The sequence below is a fragment of the Anser cygnoides genome, chromosome 25 (assembly GCF_040182565.1).
Source record: "Anser cygnoides isolate HZ-2024a breed goose chromosome 25, Taihu_goose_T2T_genome, whole genome shotgun sequence".
In the NCBI taxonomy this organism is placed as follows: domain Eukaryota; kingdom Metazoa; phylum Chordata; class Aves; order Anseriformes; family Anatidae; genus Anser; species Anser cygnoides.
Window position 1 is genome coordinate 2,765,261 of NC_089897.1, and position 19,364 is coordinate 2,784,624.

At 44.2% G+C, this 19,364-nt stretch overlaps 1 protein-coding gene across 12 annotated transcripts in view; it reads right to left on the bottom strand.

Moving 5' to 3' along the window:
• The window catches only part of PPP1R12B (protein phosphatase 1 regulatory subunit 12B), a 120,010-nt gene that overhangs the window by 30,888 nt on the left and 69,758 nt on the right, over positions 1 to 19,364 (bottom strand). For all 12 annotated transcript variants that reach the window (XM_066983164.1, XM_066983163.1, XM_066983165.1 and 9 more), the window contains 5 exons: positions 16,449 to 16,539; positions 15,820 to 15,990; positions 14,915 to 15,098; positions 14,248 to 14,360; positions 12,611 to 12,655 (listed from right to left, as the gene is read on the bottom strand). In XM_066983164.1, the coding sequence (XP_066839265.1) occupies positions 12,611 to 12,655; positions 14,248 to 14,360; positions 14,915 to 15,098; positions 15,820 to 15,990; positions 16,449 to 16,539 (604 nt within the window). The remainder of the gene's footprint in view (positions 1 to 12,610; positions 12,656 to 14,247; positions 14,361 to 14,914; positions 15,099 to 15,819; positions 15,991 to 16,448; positions 16,540 to 19,364) is intronic.

The following is a 19,364-nucleotide window of genomic DNA, read 5'->3' on the forward strand; positions in this document are numbered from 1 at the left end:
ACCCATCTGCAGCGTGTACTCTGCTCCAGCTCCAGGTCGCTTTATCACAAAATATTTCATAAGTGCAAAAGAATAGCTATGTAAAACTACTGAAAAACTATTAATACATTCATGTATCTCTCTGTTGGACTGAAGCATTGCCCTGTTTTTGCACACTGCTTGGCGATCGTGTAATTTCACTGACATCCACAGTTAGGGAATGGTGCTTGGACCAGCAGCTGTGTGAATGCCTCCTGCATTCAGCACTGCCCAGGAGAAGCGATGCAGCATCGCTGCGTGACCTTAGAGAAGGAAATGTGGCTGTGGGACTGCTGGTCTCGGGGAAAGTCACTTCGAGATCAGGTTTCTGCTTGATACCTCAGCATGAGAAAGGAGGGGATTCGTTATTCGCTGGCTGCAGGAAGGAAGAAAGTTTGGAGAGGTCGAATTCTGCCTGGAAATATTTCTGCATTCCCTTTTGAAGGTATGGAAATGAAGTCCAGACACACGAGAAGGCAGCGACAGGCACCCTGCTGCTCAAGGAGGCTGGGGCAGGACCTTGATCTTTCAAGCCTCCATCTGTTGCGCTCATCACCCCCAGCTCTCGGAGCAACAGCAAGGAGGTAACTCGGGCACTGAGCGCACATTTATAGACCTCGCGCACACGGCTTGTCCTTTTGCGCCGGTCTCGGTTTCTGGGGTTTCAAAACAGTACGAGGAATTGAAACTGGGCTAACCCGTGTGGCGAGCAGCACACCCGTGTCTCAATCACGATCACAAGGCTGCCAGAGCCCAGCTTAGTCACCGAGGTGGAGCCGAACAAGTCCATCTCGCCCGTTTTTGCTTCCCCTCCAACCCTACGCGACCCATTGCCGCATCCCTCCGGAGCCACGTTCCTGCTGAGGGGCAGGAAAGCTCCAAAATCAGCGCTGAAGTACACAACTCACAGCTTGAGCCTCACACCAAAACAAAACCCGAGCTTTCTCTTCCCTACTAATTAAAAGTTAATTAGTCATCCAGTGCAGATGCCTCACAGATTGACAAAACGCGTCTTGGTGGACAAGAACTCGTTTTAAAGAGAAGGGCTAGCATGAGAAATAGTATCCTGATCAGCCAGGAGAAAGACAGCAAATGAGATGCAATATGGCAAAACACGCTGGGTTTCAGCGTTGTTTCAACAAAGGTGCCCAATTTTGGGGTTTCTCCCTGCTGCCTCACGCAGCTCGCTTTCAAGTTCTCCCCTGTGCAAGTCCGCAACCTGATCTTCCTTTGCAGCTCGCGTGTCCTCACATCCCCACGGCTCGGATATTCAAGGGCACGGTTTAGATCTGACGGCTTCTGTCAGAATATTCCTCAGTATGCAACGCCAGCCTGCGCTCTGCTGTAGACGTGGCACTGCTCATTTTGCGACGGAGTATTTCTACAGCTACCAGGAATAATAATGAGCAATATTTACACAGCCACAAACCCCAGCACGAGACTTTGCGCACGCCGTAACTTCAGGCTGAACTGTATTTATGGGCAACATCACTCTGAAGTTTTGTCTCAACTTTGAGTAAAGCAGCACGAATATCTTCTCTGCTCTGAGCAATGGTGATTATGACCACTTTTCAGACATTTTTCCTTTGAGGTAGCCATCCTCACCCTTCCTTCGGTCAGGACACTTGTGTTCGCACCCAAGCAGAATGTGTTTTTTGTAAACAGAGAGGGAAACCCGTACGTGAGAAGACGACATACCAGAAAGAGGATGCAGCTCTGAGCCACGTATTTGAGGGGAAAAAATCAAATACCCTTTTTATCCGCGTTGAAAACTTTCACCTACAGAATATTACACTGATAATGCGAATTTAAGCAGCACAGTAACTTTCCAACCTGCAGCAGACAGAAATGGGAAACAAAGCTAGGATTTACAGCCAGCGCTGCAGAACGATGCTCCCAGGTGATGCGAGCCCACGGCATGTTCTCCGGGAGTGCAGGGGAGAAGGAAAACAGAAGCCCTCTTGGGAGACAAGAATTCTAATAAAACTTGAAGGATGAGGGAGAGCGGTTGGTATTTTTGGAACAAATTATCCCAAGCCTATCTCCTCAAAGTCCTAGCTGTCATTTTCCACATCAGGTTCACCACGCTCTCTTGTATGCCAACGAATTACTTCTCATTCAGTTGACTTTTCTTTCATTTGTAGCCAAACCTCCCTATCTCCCCCGAGCAGGCACGTATGGAAGAACACATCTCCTTCCCCAGCTACCCAGGGCTCAGCTGACGGAGGGGGTGAGCTGAGGACGTACCTGGGGCCACGCTGCACCAGGATGCTCTCCACACCACGTACCTTCTGGCAGGGTACCCTCCCCTTGACTACATCTGCTAGATTAAACACAGCCAGGGAACATCCTTGAGCACCAGCGCACAATCCCGCAGACCACCGAGCTGTCAGAAAGGTCTCTAGCATCGTTTCGTCCCGGACCAACCGAGACTCCTCCATGCACAAGCTGGGCACTGGCAGGGACCGTTCCCAAAAGCCCTGGCCACGGCCACAGCGATTTGGAGGGTACGATGGTTCAACAACGTGGGTGAGCCTGCCTTGTTGGTTGGCCTCAGCACCAGGGATCGGTAAGTTGGCACACCTGGGAGTGACAAACGCAGCCCTTGAGGATGATCTCGCTCGCTTTTCTTTGGGCAGAGGAACTCCCTGCTGAAGTCAGGCTGCACTGAGCCTCAGACACTGCTGGCACCTCCTGGGGACTTCAGTTCTTTGCTGTTCAATTACAAATCTTCACAACCCTCCCTTCTGGATTCTGCTCCTGCAGGAGCAGAGCACGCTGTTTGTATGTTTAGTCATGGCCAAGTCCAGGGAAATACTGAAATCTATATTTCTTATTTTATGCAATACTTAAATTCATTCTAAAGCTACATTTATTATCATGACACCTCTCTGGAGAGACTGAGTGAAATAAACTATCCTGGCACTACATGCCCATAAAGTAATTGTTCTGGGTCTAAAGTAGTCTGTAAAAAAAAGCAGAGAAACTCAGCTTAAACACGAAATATCCATTAGCTATTGAACTATTGACGTGAGCTACAGAGAACAGACTCAAGATTCGATTTCCAATTGCTTTTATGTTACTGGTTTGGCATGCAAAACTGAAATCCATGGTGTAGAGAACCTCCCCTTCAAAAGAACAACAAATCTAAGGAGCGCTTATACTGTGGGCACAGTTTAACAAATCCTGGGATTCCATCCACGCCAGGATGTCCTATATTTCTGATTATTTAAGCCCTAAATAATGTCTTTCCACACACTAAGCATTACAATTACTTTTTTTTTCCCCTGGAAGAATGTCTTGCATGCCTTGCACTATCCTTCCACGCTGTCCGAATGCTTGGATGTGAGCATCGTTATCTGCAAAGGAAAAGCCCGTGATCAACCTGAGCTTTGCTCTGACAAGTCAGGGATCCCGTTTTAACATCCAGAGTGCCAGAGCTGGATGAAAGGTTACAGTACTGGTGCTCACCACACCCCGGGTACGGGGACACCAGTCACTTCTTCCTCCGCATGGGATCTCGTGGTTAAAGTCTCAAGATCACTACCAGAATTTTTGGAATAGAATTAACCTGCACAGAAAAGGCTAAGTCTTGTTACTGCTGCTCTCACATCTTTATTCATTGTGCCCGTCCGCCTTAGTGCAAAAGAAATTCTGCTGGTTCTGTAGCAAAGCTGCTCATTTCAGTGCATAATGAGCTGGTTTGAAATTAGCAGAACTGTTATCTATCCGAGGAGATGTGCTGAAAAGCCTGCCTTAAAGGTTGTAATACTAAATGTCGTTCCTTGTACAGCCAACTCTCCATTACCTGTGAACTGCAATCCAGTTTGCACACACTGTAAGAATCCAGAGGGCTGACACGCGCTGCTGTTATGCGGGACAGCTCAGGGTCAAAGCTCTAGCAGCTGTATTCACCGTAATACCCAGCCCACTATTATTTTGGATAATGAAAACTTGATTGAAAATACATGCTCTATAAAAACCACTTTAAAACCCCATAAATAAATCACGGTAAAATTATATGCAAGCTTTAACAGGTTCAATTATAGCTTCACAGGGTTTACTTAGAACTGAAAAAGGCAGCGACGGTTATGTTCGGCAACAGAAGGCTGAAGGACTGTAGCAAAGAAATTATTGGTCAGGCAACGAGCTCTGTTGTAAACGTGATGTAAAGGCACTGCAGCAGTTTGCCATAAATGGAATACAAACTGTACAAGGGAGCAGGCTTTCATCTGCAGTGCACTGACTAGGATTCCCAGGAGCAGATCTGGCATTATGTCTCACGGATAGGAGGCAGAAGGAAAGGATCTTCCTCCCCTCCCGAACATACACATCAGCTGACATTCTATAATTGCACATGCAGCATCATACTTTCCCCCACTTTTTATTCCCCTCACTAAATTTATCACAAAAAGGCTGGAAGCTGTACCTAATAGGCTTACCTGGGTTACCACGAAGGAGCAGAAGCAGATAATTTTAGTGTGGGCTGGGAATGGCACTTTTTAAATATAAAACTTCATACTTTTTTGTTTGCTTACAAATATGGAAAATAAAAAGCAGTGATGAAAAGAGTTTAAAAAAAACCACCATTCTCAGCAGAGAAACTTCATTTTAGCACCTGTAAGTGCCAAATTATGCACGCAGGAGAAAGCATTCAAGCAGTTCTGTGGATGAGAATTGAGATTTTGGAAGAATGAACAAGGTGAACACTCAAATCCAGTGTTTGGAACAGGACAAGAAGAAGGATGTACACCTACAGCTCCGGGGACTTCCCTGACTTCAGAAGCTGCAAACTGAATTTAAAGAAAAGTTTGCAGAAGAGGGAGAAGGACTTCATTATGTTAACCGCATCTCCAGAAGGGATGATGCTAAGATGTTAGAGAAATGGATGACAATGGAATCAATAATCAGGAACAATAAACAGATTCCATTCCATCTGAGGCTGTAAGCGTGACCAGCTATGAACCCAGAGGCCTGGTGCAACCCCAACGCTCCATCCTTGTATGCCACAACCCTCGCTATGACTGCACGCCAGGGGGAGGGCTGAGATCTGCAGATAATTTGCTTCATGTTCATCCAAAAGCTGCTTCTGTCTTTTCAGAGTCAGGCTTCTTTCCCAATGTCAATATTACGCTTTTGTTCCAAAAAAGCAGCATGATAACATCTGGAGAGATGTTTTCTTTCCATTGTCCACTCTGAAGTCCAGTTTAGAGCACTGCTCATGCCAAAAATCAAGTTTTCATCCACTGACTACCATTAAGAATAAAGTAGTGTTAGAACATTTTCTAGTAAAAGCCGCTCAACGGTTGCACTCGGCAAGTGTTCATTGGTAAGTCACCTCTTCCCTGATTCAGCTTTCTAACAAAGCAGGGAGGAAGCACAAACATGTTGAATTACAGAGGAGGAATGCGGCAGAAACTCGCAAACATTAACAGGCAGTGTCAGGGAAATGAAGAAAGTGAACACGAATATAAGAACCAGATGTAAACACAGCCATTTCCAGCTATGGGACTTTCCAAAATATGACAAGAGAAATAAAAATCTCAGAGCACTCAGGCACAAACAGATCCATTTTGCTCTTTATCGAAATTCATCAGATTCTGCATACTTCCCACCCTCCCCAGCCACTCCATGGCTGTAAAACCTTTGCGTTAGCTTGTCTGTGGAAGCAACTGGCTGACACAACGCAATATCCTAGTGCTGCTGGCCAAACAAATGTATAACTTCAACACATTGCTATCTAACTATGTTTCGAGCCTATTCCTGGCCTTCCTTCAACAGCAGCAGCAGATTGTGGTGCAGAAGGTTATGTTCACTCCCAAGGATGCAATCGAGGAGCAATGAAAAAAAGCCCATTACAAAGCCGTGCCCAGCACTAGCTATGTACTGGGTACCTACTATAATGAGTAAAGAAAACATACTGAGGCGTGAAAAACCAAAGCTGGTTGCAAAGCCCTGCCAGGAAGGAGTTTTACAGCTTAAGGATTCTACATCTTGACATACCAAATAATGAAGCAGCTCCTGCCAAACCATGTTACTTCTGGTAGTGATACTACATGTCTAAATGTAAAAAAAAAACAAACCCCAAACAATGACTTTCCAAATATGAGGCTTCTTTCTGAACAAAAGCATGTAGGAGGATATAAACTCAGAACAAAAAGTGACCTTTTAAAGACAAGGGTGACAAACAACATCACCACACTTGAGTCACTGGAACACACAATTTTTCCTACAGTGGTAGTTTCCAAAGGATATTTTATTGCCAGAGAATTTGACTTCGGTTTTCCAAACAAATGTAGATTATTCTTCATTCCTTTTTAGCCATCTGGCAATACAGCTTCTGCTTTTCACTCCTTCTGGACATATCTGGGAGACAAATCATTTACTACTTACACATGAGGCTATGTCATTCTGCATGGTCCTTGCAAGCAACAAGGACTATTAACCTCACAGGGACTTTGCCACATGGCCACAAGGAAGCATTGGCCAGCTGACTGGTGAGAAGGGCTAGAAAGGAAGCACCAGGAGCAACAAATTCATGTTGCATCTGCTGAAGCCATTTCCTATCGCCCATGCACAATTCACCCACTCTGTAAGGCAGACAACCCTGTCCACACCACAGGGCTACCCAGACATCTGCTGCTGCATGCGACAACTTCAATCCTGCAGGTTGGATTTTTCTGAAGAATGTTTTCAGCTACACCAGGGGAGACCCACGCTGTGGCCTGCTGGATGACTGACAATGAAATGTGATCATCAGCTCCCAGGGGGCAGAGAGCCCGCTACAAGTAGTTAAGCGGTTAGAGATCTTTTTCCCTTCCATAATTTTGAGCGTGTCATGATGAGATAGACTTTGACAGTTTCAGACAAAAATTAGCATGATGCTCCATTACGTGTATCAGCACAAACACATGCTGTTAACTTTGAAAGTCAAAAAGTGTAAGAATACAACTAGCCATAAAACAAGAGTTGGGTTTACCTCGTCTTTGGGATACGTTCCAGGGAATTACACCGTTCCTCACCCAGCTGAGGAAGGCTAATAACCACACTGAATGCAACCAGTCCTGTCTCCTGGAGTGGCTGCGCCACATTCACGTGGAACTGGAGGTGGAGAGATGCGTCCACGTGCTGCTGATCCTGCTGCCACCCCACGCACTGTGTCATCACACTGCTCCCAGTTCCTTCTGGGAAGAAAAAGGATCCCTGGACACCAGTGAGATGAATCCCATGTAGGCAAAGGAACAGGACCCTGGCCTGGAACAGGATAATTTGAACTAACTGCACAGACCTCCCAGCAATGCCAGCAAAAGCCAAGGTATTCAGGGGGGTGGTATCCGATTCATTGCTAAGCTCAGTTCCATAAATTCAGGAGAAATCACTTGCTGACAACTGAGAGAGATTTGGCACCTTGGACTACATAGAAATTGTGAGAGTAATTTCCTAAAGAAGAAGTTAAAGCATGAAGTTACCTTAAATAGTTATGGCTCTATGACCTTGTAAATCATTCCTGGAGGACTTGCTATTTTGCTTCATCTTACCAGGACCTGCGAATCGCCTATTAGCTGGTTTTGTGTTACTCAACTCCATCATGGCCGCTGCTTCACATTACACCTTCCTAATTCAGCAACTCGGTGAATTGCAGGAATTAACCTGAACGTACTTAGCTGTAACCCTGTAGTCTATGTAGCCGACTTGGCCTGCTTGGCTTTAAGCATAAACAATGTGTTTTCCCAGAGCTGTAAATAGGACCTGGACAGCCATGCTGATGATTTAAATGCTGTACCGAAAGGGACAGCAGACAGCAAGTCCAATAACCTTCTCGAAACATTAAGGTTAAGTAAAAACAACAGAGGCATATTAGGCTGGAGAACTCATGAGGCAAATCGTCTGTGCAGATGTGAAGAATTTTTTGTAGAAATACTTGCAAAATGAATCTTCAGTTCCATAGTGTCTTCCCCCTCTACCTCCCAAGGAAGCCAGGGTACTCCAAATACAATACAAATGTTCTTCACCACACTTAAAGCTCTACAGCAAAACACTAACTCATGCTCTTGCAGCAATTTTCTGCTATTTTAAACTCATCTTGATACTGCTAGCTGCACTCATATTAAAGATCTCCTCTCGCTGCAGCACACACAACCCATTAGAGCATCTTGTTTATAAACAGGACTAAACAGACCCAATCTCTCATAGCCTTGCTTTCCACATAATTAAGTTCTCTATCATTTAACTATAGCCATGCAAGTGACGCACAGCTACCGCCTACGTTACCTTGGACGTGGGCCAGATGGCTTCCCTCCCACGTCACACTGCATCTATGCTATAAGTAAATATTCAAGGGTAAAACCAGGGGAAAACTCTTGCATCCTTATTCCCCAAAAGGGACCTGGGGCTAGGAGCAGTAAGGCAGACGATGAGCAGTATCCTATAATGCTATCTAGATTAAATGATTTTCCTTGCTTATCAGCTAGTAAGAAGTTCACCTATTTTGTTCCATTTTCCTACTCAACTTTCCCTGGTGTATCGGCAAAACAGTGCAGCCCGAGGACATACCTTACCATATTAGGCAATCCGAGTCCAGAAAGTGGAGGGCTCGGATCCTTCCTTAGCTTAAAAAGACAGTCCGCAAGCATGTCAACAGCCTGCACAGTGCTACGCCTCGCACTGCTCAAAGTGGGAGAAGAGGACAATAAACTAGTGGAATCCATAGCTGGGACTCCTAGGGCTCCCGACAGATGCAGTCTGGCTGTAACAGGCAAGTAAGAAAACATGAACTGAAATGGCTTTTGATCTTTTGGTTGTTTATCTTTTTAAAAGATGGATGAGATAAACAGCACAGTTACAAAAGCTAAATTGCAAGTCTCCATGGAAGATAAAACGCCACTAAAAGCAAAAATATAGGTAAGAAATATACCCATATCAAGACTCCCGAGTCACACTTGGAAACAGCTATAACATCAGGACATTTAGTTTGCATAAAAAACTTTTCAGTTCATTGGCCTTCCCTTAGAATTCATAAAATCAAGCTTAGAAATTCATTCCTTCCGAGAGAGATTAGTTTTTATTAGCATCCAGTTGTGTCTGGTGATTTCATGTTAATAATACAATTAGGCAAAAAACGTAATATTTACAAAACAGAGTGGGCTTGAGTGGTGTTTTGCAGAATTTAAAATACTGATGTTTTGTAAATCAAAGTTCAGGAAGACAAGAATGGAGCTTCTTTAATACACTTACTGCAACCATAATCCATAATCCTATGCTTCAGCATTATTTCTGCATAAAAGTTAATGCCATTAATGTGTCTGGGTTTTATATTGTGCTATACAGACTGTCCCAGGGGAAGTTCATGAAAACAGATGTTTTCTTTGTCACTTTTATTGCCCAGAGAGTTGTTACTTTACCAACATGACACTCGGTGCATTCTGCCGTATTTAAAGCTTTCCCTTGACAAACCGTATGACACATGGGTGAGGCACATTCGTAATGCCACGGAAGAGAAATGCAAGGAGATAAAACGCTTTAAATGATTACAAGCACTCTTCTACTTCTGTTATGGATGATAAATCATTCGAAATCCACTTTTCTTCCAGATCGGTCCCAATTTCTTCTGCTATGTAGTAGCAATGAGAGAAGTCAGGTATAAGTCAAAGACAAAAGAGCCAGGGATAGGGAAAACCCTCTTGAAAACTAACACTGGACCGTTCTCTTTAGTCTTCATCATCACCCTTCAAATGCTGCATCCCAAACTAGATTTGCACCTGGACTGATCATACGGTCTTCATACTCATTAGCCTTACCATGACTGAATCCTCAATAATATTTCAGTCACTAGTTTGTTGTGAGCAGCAAAGGTTCCCTAATGCAGGCCCATCCCCACTGCTCAGCCTGGTACTGCTCCTGTGATCCTTGAGACTCCTGCAAATATTTCTTATTTTTTCACTTTCTGAGAAATGGAGACTAGGCTGAGGCCAAACTCTTTTCTCGTCTCTGGTTTGAGCTCAGGTCTGCCCAAAATGAACAAAGGCTCTTTCCTTTACATATTCTTCCCAATGGAACTATGCAAAAAAATCTCCTAAAACTGCTTCCCCAGAGGCTTTTTCCAGCTGAAGCCCTTGTGCCCTTGAACGTTTATTCCACAATAAAACTTTGTCTACTCTTCCAACTTTCCACAATGTATTCAAGCAGTCTACATCACAAGGAGAAAGGCGGGGCTGGTAGCAAAACATATGAAGGTTGCCTGACACATCCTATTATGAGACTGCTCTCAGTTGCCTAAAACTCAGCCAAAGCGTCTGGGCTGGTTTCCCACGCTGGTATTCATAAGTTTCGGCCAAAATAATTCATCCACTTCTGAGAATTAGAACAACATGTATTTTCTCCTTTTTCAAAAACTGCATCTACCTTTCTTTTGCTGAACTCCATCACTGCATATTTTGGAGGAGGGAATTCATGTAGGGCGTTCCTTGGCTCCCATGAAAATCTTTCCAATATTAGCCAAGATATAAACACGGGAGGGAAAAAAATCTGCTCAAACTCCAGGGAATCTTTGGGGGTCTGCAACTAAAATAGGACATTTTAGTGAATTCAAGTTCACAACTCTGCTGGTTGCACCTACCTGTCCAGAATGGCAAGTTACTATTGATAAATTAATGATTATTAATTGGCCTTGCTGCTTGGTGCTAGAACTGAAACACGTAGCTGCTCAGTGACTCCTGCCAACCTGGCCGGCAGTTAGCAGCACAGCAATCTCTTCGATTTGCATGTAAAATAAACTGGGGAAGAGTGATCAAGACAACATGATGCTGGAGGCAAGCAGGAAAGAAAATAAACTGGAAACTGGATAAAAACAAGAGGGCTGGGAGGATGGGCGCCAGTGGAAGGAGAGTCTAAGCCAGGATCTAACATGTGCAAGGTGCCTAAGAAGAAAAGGGGGACTGCTGCCACAAAGCAACAGGGAACCGACAGAAACTTGCCATGCTATTAGATGGGAACGCACAAGAAAATTGTGGGAAGTACCAGACAAAAGAATTCCTTGCTATTAGTCTGGGGAAAGACAACATCACTGACTGTAGGAGACTGGGTGACCCTGAACTTCTGGGCAGGAGCGTATGGTGAATTGTTTGGAAGTGCAATTTACCCGTTTACAAGAATCATGCAGACTGTGTTCAGAGTTTTCATCAGGGTCAGACTCTAAGATGCCTCCAAATCTGCAGCTTCGCATACTCTTTTGTCTTAATTTAGCTTATCTGGGACAATTTTCCAGAAGAAGACGACACTCCTAGCAAGTCCAAAACACAACTCCTGAAAATAAGGTGTCCCTACTATCATTACTTAACCATTATAAACTATACCTCTTTCAGTCTCATGGCGAGATGACCGAAATTTCAAAAACAGTTTTAAGGACGATAAATTGCATGAAAGATTCAGCCATTTAAGTGGAAAATCCAACAAAACTGTGTGCCAGTATGAACAGAAACTCTTGTGGGAAGAGCTAGGCTTCTTGAAGCAGGTGGTGCTCCCTGTCTAGCACACGCTGTGGGAAGGAATGTCCCCAGCTTCACATTTGCAATGTAAGCTTTGGGAAAGCAAAGGCTGGCACTGAAAGATAAGTACATGCTAAGAGCCATCCGAGCACCACGCGCGTCTCTGGCCCCAGGACTCTGCCCCATTTTGACCAAGTGTAGCACTAAGAAAAACAAAAGCATACCCTAAGGAGTGTTATTGAAAACTTTCAGCAAAGAGCCAGTTAACTTTTCAATACAATGATCCTTCAGTCACTACTGAATTGCAAAGCACGTGAGAAAGCTATTCTAAGTTCACTGTTTTCTGTCAAAGATTAAATGTGACAACAAGCAGGCTCACCCCTACACAACCTCAAATTTACTATTTTTCCCAGGTCTTGCACAGCATGCTTTAAGTTTGGAAATGTATTTAGCTTTAACATTGTCAGAGGAAGTCATGTTGTCAGGCTTAAATGTGTTCTAGACAAAGACAGACAGAAACAAAAGAAACCAAGTCAATTTGGAAGGACTCAATTATTATGAAAGGAAAGAAAGGGTCTCGAAGGACGACAGAGAGACTATTGCAAGAACAGGGGAACAAAGAACAATCTCTGATGCGCTGCTTGGCAAGACAATTTCCCACAAGGAAACAAATCCATGAGGAGACAAGGGCACAGATTTTGGAAACACAAAACATACTGCCCAAACTAACAGCGTCAGGATGATTCTGAGCTGCAGGCACGCGCCTCCCCCAGGACACCTGACAGCCTCGCTCCCTGGACACTGCCGCTTCGACAGCGCTCTCCACAATGCACGCACCCTTGATTCTGCTCCAGTCCCTTTGGGTTTAAGAACCGCCTATGCAGCTTACAGACAGCACACTTCTGAACTTAAGCCCGTCTGTAGATACTCGGCATCTTTCAGAAGAGAAATCAGTAAGGAAGCTGCCACTCAGCCACCTCCCAGTTCGTGCTCAGCTGCTGAACAGAGCCTGAACCTCCGGTGTGAACAGAAGCACAGCCAAAGAAGACTTATTGCCACCAAAACTCAGGAGTGAAGCACCGTCTATTTAGAAATACGTTTTCACTTACCCGAGTTTCCTTCACTTCCTCATTTCCATCAACTTCATCATCATCCTAAGATGAAAAGCAAACAATATAATTAGGCAGCCTTGAAAACAGCAATTTATTTTTTTTGTCGCAGCAACATAATGTATTGCTTATGAATTGATGCTAAAGCTGTGAACAATTCTGTTGAAATAACTGCCTGCCTAGCTGCTTTTGGCTGATTAGCAGATAATGTTTGGTAAACTAATGGCCATTTAGGAGATCTTAGTAGTGGAGAAAGCATTACTCTCTTGAGACTGCTACTGTGATTTGAATGCTCCTGAAGACTTGGTAGGAGAGGGAGTAATACACCTAATTTACTTGGGGAACAAATGTTGTGACACTTGAGATGACTACGTATCTGAAATGTCGACAAAATATTGACTTTCAAATAACGTCCTCCCCTTCATGTAGGCTCCAGAAGGAAAGACTAGCCACTCCCAGACAGCTTGCACTTATGCTGACTCTGTAACCCTCGTCCTAACAGCACCACGGCAGGCTCTAGGAGATTATAGAGCGATGGTAAACTACTGTGGCATCACATCTGACTCAGTATTGAATTCAAGACATTTCGGAGGCTGTATTTGTGGTTTCATACAGAGATAACAGAGAAATGAACAAAAACTCTGAGAAGTGATTTTTCTTCTGCTCTGAAGCTAGTAACATCGCTCCAACGAGCCTGTAGATAACTGGGCAAGCTGCAAAGCATTTAACAAAGAAAACAATAAGCAGAAAAAAAAAAGGATTACATTTGGCACATGTGCAAAAATGCCAGAATCATCTGAAAATAGTCAAAAGGGGTGTTTGCAACCAGTCTTTTAATGGATTTTCTGATGTTCCAGCAGGGTCCTGTCAACTCGCAACTCCAAATACTCAACATTATGTATGTCTGCCATTGGGAAGACCATTGGTTTTTCATAGTATTGTGCAAGAAGCTTCCACCCCTGAGGTGTATGAGGGAGCTTATACGTCCAGAGCTGGACTGGAGTTGTTGCAGACTTAATCATGTTTTCATAATATTTATTGTCCTGCTGAAAAAGGTGATCTACTTCCCTACCTTACTCTCTTTCCTTCTCTAACCAAGGTTTGGAGGGCTGCCTTTCTTCTCTCAGACTGAAGAAATCTCTTTGAAACCAGGACAAAAAGAAATGACCATGACACAGCCAGCTCTTCTGCATTATATGCTGTGTGTGTTTTCTGGTGCTGGGCAGGGGATCCAGACACAGGTTTTATTCTTCACTGTCATCCTTTTAGGGGGCCTAAAGTGTAGCCAAATTTGGACTCAGAGGAATTTGAAAATACTTCCAGTAGCTCAAGACCTCCTTCTTCCAAAGGAACCAGACTTCTAATCTGTCTTCTCCCATGTGGGCTCTTTCACAATTCTGCAAGGATCACACTGATTTGTGATCAAGAGCAGGCCTCTCAGAGCCTGCTGCTTGGATTTTACACGGGCCAAAGAGTGACGCGATTCCTTTGGAAGTGCCAGTCTGAAACAGAGTTGGAGAGGGAAGGACTAATGGGAAATGAACTGACCTGGAAAAAATCTGAAGCTCGGAACTGGAAGGAAATTCACCCTGAATATTACAGAATGAGTTTTACTTCTCTGAGGAACTCAAACTCACATCTTTTGTTGAGAAAATGATGCCGGTGCCTCTTCGCCTCTCTTTCGGCCGCCTCCTCTCTCGGATTGACTGTTTGTTTGAAGATCTGTCGTCTAAATCTGGATCTTCGCACTCTAGCCAAGCAAAGAAAGACTGCTTTGGTTTCAGTGATTTACATTTGTGTTTTTGCTAAGGCACTGGGGTTCTTTTCAAGCTGATCAAGGTAATTTTGGCTCGTGTTATATTACAAAGAAGTGATTAAAATGAAATGGAATTCCAGTGCCCTACTGCATCTGGCTACTCACACACCTTTCTTTATCAGAGACTAGAGAGAATATCCGAGCTGTCAGCTCTTTCCAGATCATCACAGCTTACTTCTGTTCTCAGGACAAACTGTAGTGGTAGAATTGCTCCCCCCAAGCTCTAAGATCTAAACACTACATGGATTCATGTTACCCAGTTACTTATCCAAAATGGAAGACCTCTATCCCTCTCTTTTACAAGCAACAGGCTGTATCTTACATTAAGATTTCAATTTAAACAAATAATATTTATTTGATGAGATAGTAGCTCCCCATATCTCTCCCCTCAGAACAACAAGTAAACTTATTCTCTGTATACACTCAAAGTTCTAAAACCCATGAAAAACTCTGAGCTTTGAATCTCCTTCATTCTGCTGGGTACGTACCATTTTTCTCCATCACTGTGGCTGCACCTCTGAAGTCTGCCGGATTCACAGAGTCAAGACCTAGATACTTATTTGTTCGGGTTAGATAAGAACTTGTATAAAGGAGAGGTGCTGACGTAGAAGGAGATACAGGTGTTGTAGGTTTGTCTGGTTGTGCTGGGCACCTTAATCGCCGATAGACAGTCTGTAAACAAACAGGACAAAAAGTTAGTAGAATGAAAAGGATTTGGGACTTCGGGTAACTGAGTAATCTTATAGAGCATAATTTTTTCTTCACTGCTGCTGGAAGTGATCACCTCTATCCACCAGATCAGGTATAATTCATTCCATCAGACTGGGACAAATGCTAATAGCATCGTACAGCTACAACATGAGAGCACCTTCCCATTACCAGGAAGCCTATCATCACTGACTTAGTCCTTACTGCCAGTAACAGGACAAACAAATTATCTCATTGAAACAAATGATTTATGGTGAATAAAAACAGGAGTGATGGAAGGGGGAGAAAACTGGTCTCTCTAGCTTTCCATTATATGCACAACATCTGTGGCATGATGTGAACACAAAGCTTCAGTTCAGTCTGCACAGTAAGGATGGATCCAGGCAACATTTTTATCGTTAGCCTTCACATTTCACTTTCTATGATCTACACAGTTCTATTTTCTGGCAAGACACAAAAGTAAAATTCTCAGTGGAGAGCAAAGGAACAGGTAACTTCTAACACCTCCATATCCACACCCTCACGCAGATTTCTGAGGCAGGGATAATCCTCAGTATTACTTCTTTCCAGCAAGTCTGCCCCGCCTTAAAACAAACAGAGAACCCCACAAGAATTTCTCCTTGTGTCAGCTATCCTAAATGGTTTCATCAGCTCTAACAATGAGATGTAAGGCCAGGAGGATCACCTCATCATCTGTATTTCTGCTCCACCGTGACCGGGTTTCCTGCCTCTCACTGCTGTCCTCAGCAGGCTCAGTGCTCTCAGCTTTCTCACTTTGCTGCTCCTGAGCTTGCCGTTCTGCCCGAGACCGGCTGAAGGTTCGCTCTGCCTCCTGAAGGTCTGTCAGTGTCACACCCTAGAGAGAAAGTAAGAGTGAGAATTTTTTAATTTATGCAGTTAGATTTCAAGTCTTCCAGCTCAGGTACTAACTTTAAGATGCCCAGCAGGCTTCTGCCTGGCCAGGCAAATGCTTCTGGGCTTTGCCTTTATGCTAACACCAAGAAAAGCACCGTGTTGCCTTTAACACATTTCTCAGCGTACCTATGCAATAAATGAGTCAAAGCAACCCAAATATACATGATCAAGCTACAAATGAAAAGGAAGAAATGAGAATTTTGAAGTCTCACTTGTGTATGCTTAGAGGAGTATTTGGTAATAACTGCTTGTGTGAACTTTTACCGGAACCTCTCCGACACCGGTAGGGCAGACAAGCCCCTTGTAATATGTAGCAGTATACTAGCGAAAGAAATCTTGCTTCTTCGCATACTGGCTCTCTTCATCCTTCACTTGAACGTGATGATTTCCATTCTTTACCTGTGTAGACCTGCGAGTCTGTCGAGCCTGTCTGGATCGTGCCTTTCTCAGTGATTCTGCTTCCTCATCCCGTACTGGAGTCAGATATGACCTGAAAGAAAAAAAAAAAGGCAGAAGAGGTTAAAATAAAAACAGATGCTCTGCCTTCCTGTCTCTGTGAACTCCAGAGTTGAGATATTATTCTTTTTCATATGGACAAATATAATTTTAGCTCCATCTACCAAGACTAATGTGGTCTTCTGCTTTGGGACAACTTTCCTATGAACATGTGACACACAAATGCACGCATTATGTTCTCCCTGCAGCCTCTTTATAAACTCTTTAGCACTGAACACGTTCTGTTAAAAAGGTATAACTGTTTAGTATATTATTTGCTCCATTTCATCTCTTACTGCATTCATAAGGAAAAAAAAAAAAACACCTCTTGTTCAGATTAAGATCTCAAGAACAGAAATCCTGCACTGGCACATTCCTCAGACCCTCCTTCCTGTCATTATATTCACAGTCATATTTCTGCAATCGGCTGTCTTCATCAATATGAAACCCATCATACTAGAAACCGGCTGAACTGCTGGCGTCTTACAAAGAAAAACCACCTTGGAAAGAGTTAAGAAATGAAAGCACTGACCTCCGCGCACCGGAGAAACCCAAGTCCCTTGATACGGAAAAGCATCCAGTTAAAATAGAGATCTTGTCACCACTAGATTTCATTAAACCCATGAGATTTCAGAATTATTCACATGAAAATACATGAACTGAACTCTCTGCACACGCACTCACTATGGAGGAACTTGAGAGAAATTCGGCAGTGCCCCCGCAGAGGCAGAGCTCGCACAGCGCTAAGACTGCTCTCCATCCTGGTGGAGTGGCTTCCATCTCGGGGAAGATTAATTAGATTGGACTCTTCAGGCTGGTTAATGGGGAATGGTTATTAACACTGCCTCACAGCACAAGAACAAGTGTCTGAAATGAAATGTTCTTTTGTAGGTCTGTCACCGCCACAGGTTAACAGAATATCAGAGATCTAGATCGGTTCAAAGAGCAATTAGCCAGGAGAGGGATAAAGACCTATCAAGGAATACAGTTAATTTTCCCTTGGATTCTTTTCCTGGCTTCTCCACTACAGACCACTTTCACCTATAAAGAAATGGGCTGAACAGGTTTTTCGTCTGATCCAGTAATTTATTAGAAAGATTACTGACTTTGCTGCACTACGACAAAAACCCAACGAATCCCAGAGGGTGGATCATTCTGAAATCGTTCCCCCCCAGCTTTTATCCATCTCTTCACGATCGTGTGCTTAGCGCTGATTTTGGCTAGCTCATGGCTGGCAGCCGAACGCACGCTGACCTCCATGGCTAAGCAGAGAAACTCGCACCACGTAATGGGGGTTGCTCTGATTACCTGGAGGTACTTCCATGGGGGTACCTTACACCTCAATGGGGCAGATATAACAAAGTCTTCTCACCTAAAACTGGGTGCATTCAACCCGGTAAACCATGCCCTGAACTATCCTGAGTGTCCTGCCCAGGTTTCCAGAGTATAAGGAGAGCGTGAAGGATCATCCGTGCTGGAGACGCCGGCGCTGCAGACTTCTAGAGGAGATGAATCATCCTCTGGGAGCTGGCTACGATGGAGATGTCTACATCCGAGCTGGCCAGACTCACCGAACTGCACTTCCAGGGTGCAATTCATCACCTTCAGAAAGAGCCTCCAGCACAGATCATGTGAATGCATTGCAGAGGAGCTCATTTCTTCCCATTGATTATCCAGACAGAAACACTAGCTGTGATGGATATGCCAACACTGGAAGTGCCTAAAATTCAGAGAGATGATTGCCTCCCAAGAATTTGCTGTTTCACGAACAAAAAAACCTGCCATTTGATGCGTGAAAGCTATGCAACTCCTAATTTTGCAGAGAAGTTTTCTCTTGCTCCCCTTTATGCTGTGCATATGGGCTACCCAGGTAATGGCACATTAAGGGAACAATAAGCACTTCCTGCAGCTTTTGACACAAGCAGAATAGCTGCTATTAGCACAGCATCCAGAAGTAATAAGCCACCTACGGGAAGAACGCATTTGTAAAATATACTGCAAGTTAAGTTCAGAGCAGTAGTAAAAAAAAAAATCCCGAAAGGTGTAAACCAAGTAATGCTGTGGCCAAGTCAGGTGGCCAGTTCACTGCAGCAGCTCTGAATCAGCAGAACTTGCATCTCGTGCTGGAGGATTCCAGGATTCGGCAGTTCTCATTGACAGGGCAGGAGTGCAGGAGCTACATACCTGCATCAGGGAGCAAGAGGATGAAAGGTGAGACCTGTCTGTGCCTGGAGAGGAATTCAGCTCATACAACAGCACGTATGCAGAAAGCCACATCGTGCTTGTTCAGGAACACCCCTGATAGGTGTGAGGACCATGAGGTCGCGCTTCGAGCAGCTGAAGTACTTCTGCATGCAGCACAAAAAAGACCGAGCTCATTGCCACAGGATGCAGGAGAGGACAAGGCAGATTTTCCAAACAGATCAAAAAAAGGTTAGATAAATCCGTGGAGAGCAGCTCAGCACCAGCTGCTGAAGATAAGGTGTGTTGTGCCCATCGGGAGCCCTGCGAAGGGCTCTGTGGCAGGGTCAAAGCGGCAGGTTTGCAGGAGCACAGAGAGGCTGCTGCAGGGTTTCCCTTCCTTCAGTGTTCAGCTACAGCTTTGTGTAAAGGAAGCCAAGTGTATGGACCCAGCAAGAATACAGCGAGAGAATAAATGTTTCGTCTCTTATCCCTTCATTCTCCCAGACCTTTTTCTCTGTGCTTCCAAGAATTTACAGAAAAATAGGAATATTTTAAAAGCGTCATTAGCAATTTTGCATGCCTAACCTGTAACAGTGACTTAATCTCCAGCACATTTTGCAAGTCAGAACAGCACAG